Raw genomic sequence first — 2064 nt, 5'->3', positions numbered from 1 at the left:
TTTTGGTCATCGTCTGTGGTTTGTTCCAGATGTCATCCTGTATACTACAGTGTTCTATAACAAACCTAAAATTGGGCTTTTGTTGGCTAAAATTTAGTGATTATTACATACAAGCTCAGTGAGTTGAGAAGTGGTGGCTTTTGAAGCCAAGAGATCGATTTAAAAAGTGGGATCAGGATGTGCTGGGCTGTTGTGTTTATACCTGCAGGTGACAGATGTGCAGTTCAAGTTGTGGTCTGACTTTGCATAGTAAATATGTGAAAAGAGAACCTTCTGCTGCACTTCAGAAAGCCTTTTATTTGAGCAAAACTTCTCAAATGAAGAACAGTTCATCAGCCTCTAAACAATATTTGAATGTTGAGCCTCATTTTAAATGAATCTGTTTGTTTTCTGGGATTTTGGGATTTTTGTTGGTGTGGGGGTGATGCTTTGGGTTTTTCCCCTCTGTTCCTCTAGCACTATAGTGTTGTCTTACACTACTGTGGTGGCCTTTTCATCTCAGTAGCTGATGTTATGCCAGCCCTATATATTTGTGATAAAATGGGGGTAGAGATCGAAACTGTTCCATGTGCATGCTTACCACAGGAGGCAATATAACTTGTTTTAAGGAGCCAGGTACTTACCCAATGACTTTTTCTGTGCTTAGAACTAGGACTTGAAGATCAGTAAGGTAAGTGAACACAGCATAACTGCACATCTTCAGACATGAAGCTGGACCAGAGCAACTGATCTTCACCAGAGAGGGGAAGCTTCTGGCAGCTTCTACCAAAACCTGGCCACAGAAACCCAATACACAGACACATCCTGCTGAGGATGCTGGAGGACAAATGCTTGACTTTATCCTGAGGTGTACTAAGCCACTAAGAAGGAATGATTGTAAGTGATGGGGAGAAGTGAAAATACCACACTGATATGAGCTGATTATATGCTATAAAATTTGCAGCATTCCCTCCTTTATTTTGCAAAAGTTAGTTAGGCATAAAGTATACAAGGTTTCGTAACAGTTGTCTTTTAAAAACTGCCTATTGGAGACCAGCTCAGAGATGCTTTCCAGTATAAAGTGTCACATATACTAATAGAAATTCCTTAAGGCTTTTTCTCCTCAGCTGTATTTTCAGTAATAGTATCTGCTCTTGTAGTAAGAGCAGACACACTGAAAGTCTGTTTTACTAAATTCTTAGCTGACACAGCTGATTCCAGAATGCTGCAGCTCCCTCTGACGTGTAGTTGTCTCCCATTTAGATAACAGGAAAGATGAGCTTTTTCTTTAATGTGAAAATTGGCTGTGGCATCTGCTTCTCTGCATTCCGCTCACCCGTTTTTCTGCTCACTTCTCGATTCACTGCTGTCAGGATGCTGACAACACTCTCTCCTCTGCAAAGACACAAGTACATTTTGTATTAGGGAGGCAGTTAACAGAAAAACTACCACATTTTTATCTGTCTCGATCTACACCAGTGCTAATGGCTCCTGTTTCAAACAGGCTCCATAGCAGTCAGCTAAGCTGCTTTCAACAGTGGTGTTGCTCTGTCCTACGTTACTGTTTTCACTCTGAGTGAGCACTCCCACTGCATCTCATCTATCTCTGCATACAATTAAAAAAACTGTTGCCAAAAATAAGCTTATGGAAAGGTAGGTACCGAGGACAGCGGGATTCCAAGTGCTGGCACAACGCCTGTATGTACCAGGTCCCCTCTTTTGGACTTCTGTAGGAAACGTAATCCTGCAGGGTGGCCATGCCCAGGAGGAAATCTGCCTCTGCGGGGATGCAGTCGAGCTGGAATCTCACATCTCTTTCCGCAGACGCGTCTTGCTCTGCAGAATCCGCTTCAATGGTCACGCCTTTATGGAAAGCGTTACCTTGGCAGGCCTGGATAAAAAAGACTTTTGGTTTCCCAGCAAGTGAGGGGCAGTTCTGCACAGTGAAAGAAGTGGTCAGCTCCCGGATTGCTACCTCTTGCCCATCAACACCATATATAATGCCTTTTTTCCCATGAGACAGGACACAGCAAACAAAACAGTCCTTGTCCTCGTGGTCTTCACAGCGGAAGATGTTCACAGTCC

The 2064-nt window shown here is 43.1% G+C and overlaps 1 protein-coding gene across 2 annotated transcripts in view; it reads right to left on the bottom strand.

The window, feature by feature from the left end:
• Nucleotides 1-921: 921 nt before the first annotated feature.
• Nucleotides 922-2064, bottom strand: part of LOC114055714 (caspase-8-like) — a 9956-nt gene continuing 8813 nt past the window's right edge. Inside the window, exons 7-8 of one of the 2 annotated variants that reach the window (XM_027880120.1) lie at nt 1641-1954; nt 922-1374 (exon numbers count right to left, since the gene is read on the bottom strand). In XM_027880120.1, coding sequence (XP_027735921.1) covers nt 1239-1374; nt 1641-1954 — 450 coding nt within the window. In that variant the 3' untranslated portion in view covers nt 922-1238. Of the gene's footprint in view, nt 1375-1640; nt 2054-2064 lie in introns of both variants that reach the window. The other variant, XM_027880119.1, reaches the window with a different exon arrangement.

This window comes from Empidonax traillii, unplaced genomic scaffold (genome assembly GCF_003031625.1).
Source record: "Empidonax traillii isolate 1590-97213 ecotype Southwest subspecies unplaced genomic scaffold, ASM303162v1 scaffold65:size4453928, whole genome shotgun sequence".
In the NCBI taxonomy this organism is placed as follows: domain Eukaryota; kingdom Metazoa; phylum Chordata; class Aves; order Passeriformes; family Tyrannidae; genus Empidonax; species Empidonax traillii.
Note: the sequence above shows the minus strand (reverse complement) of the source record. Positions and strands in the feature narration are given on the sequence as shown.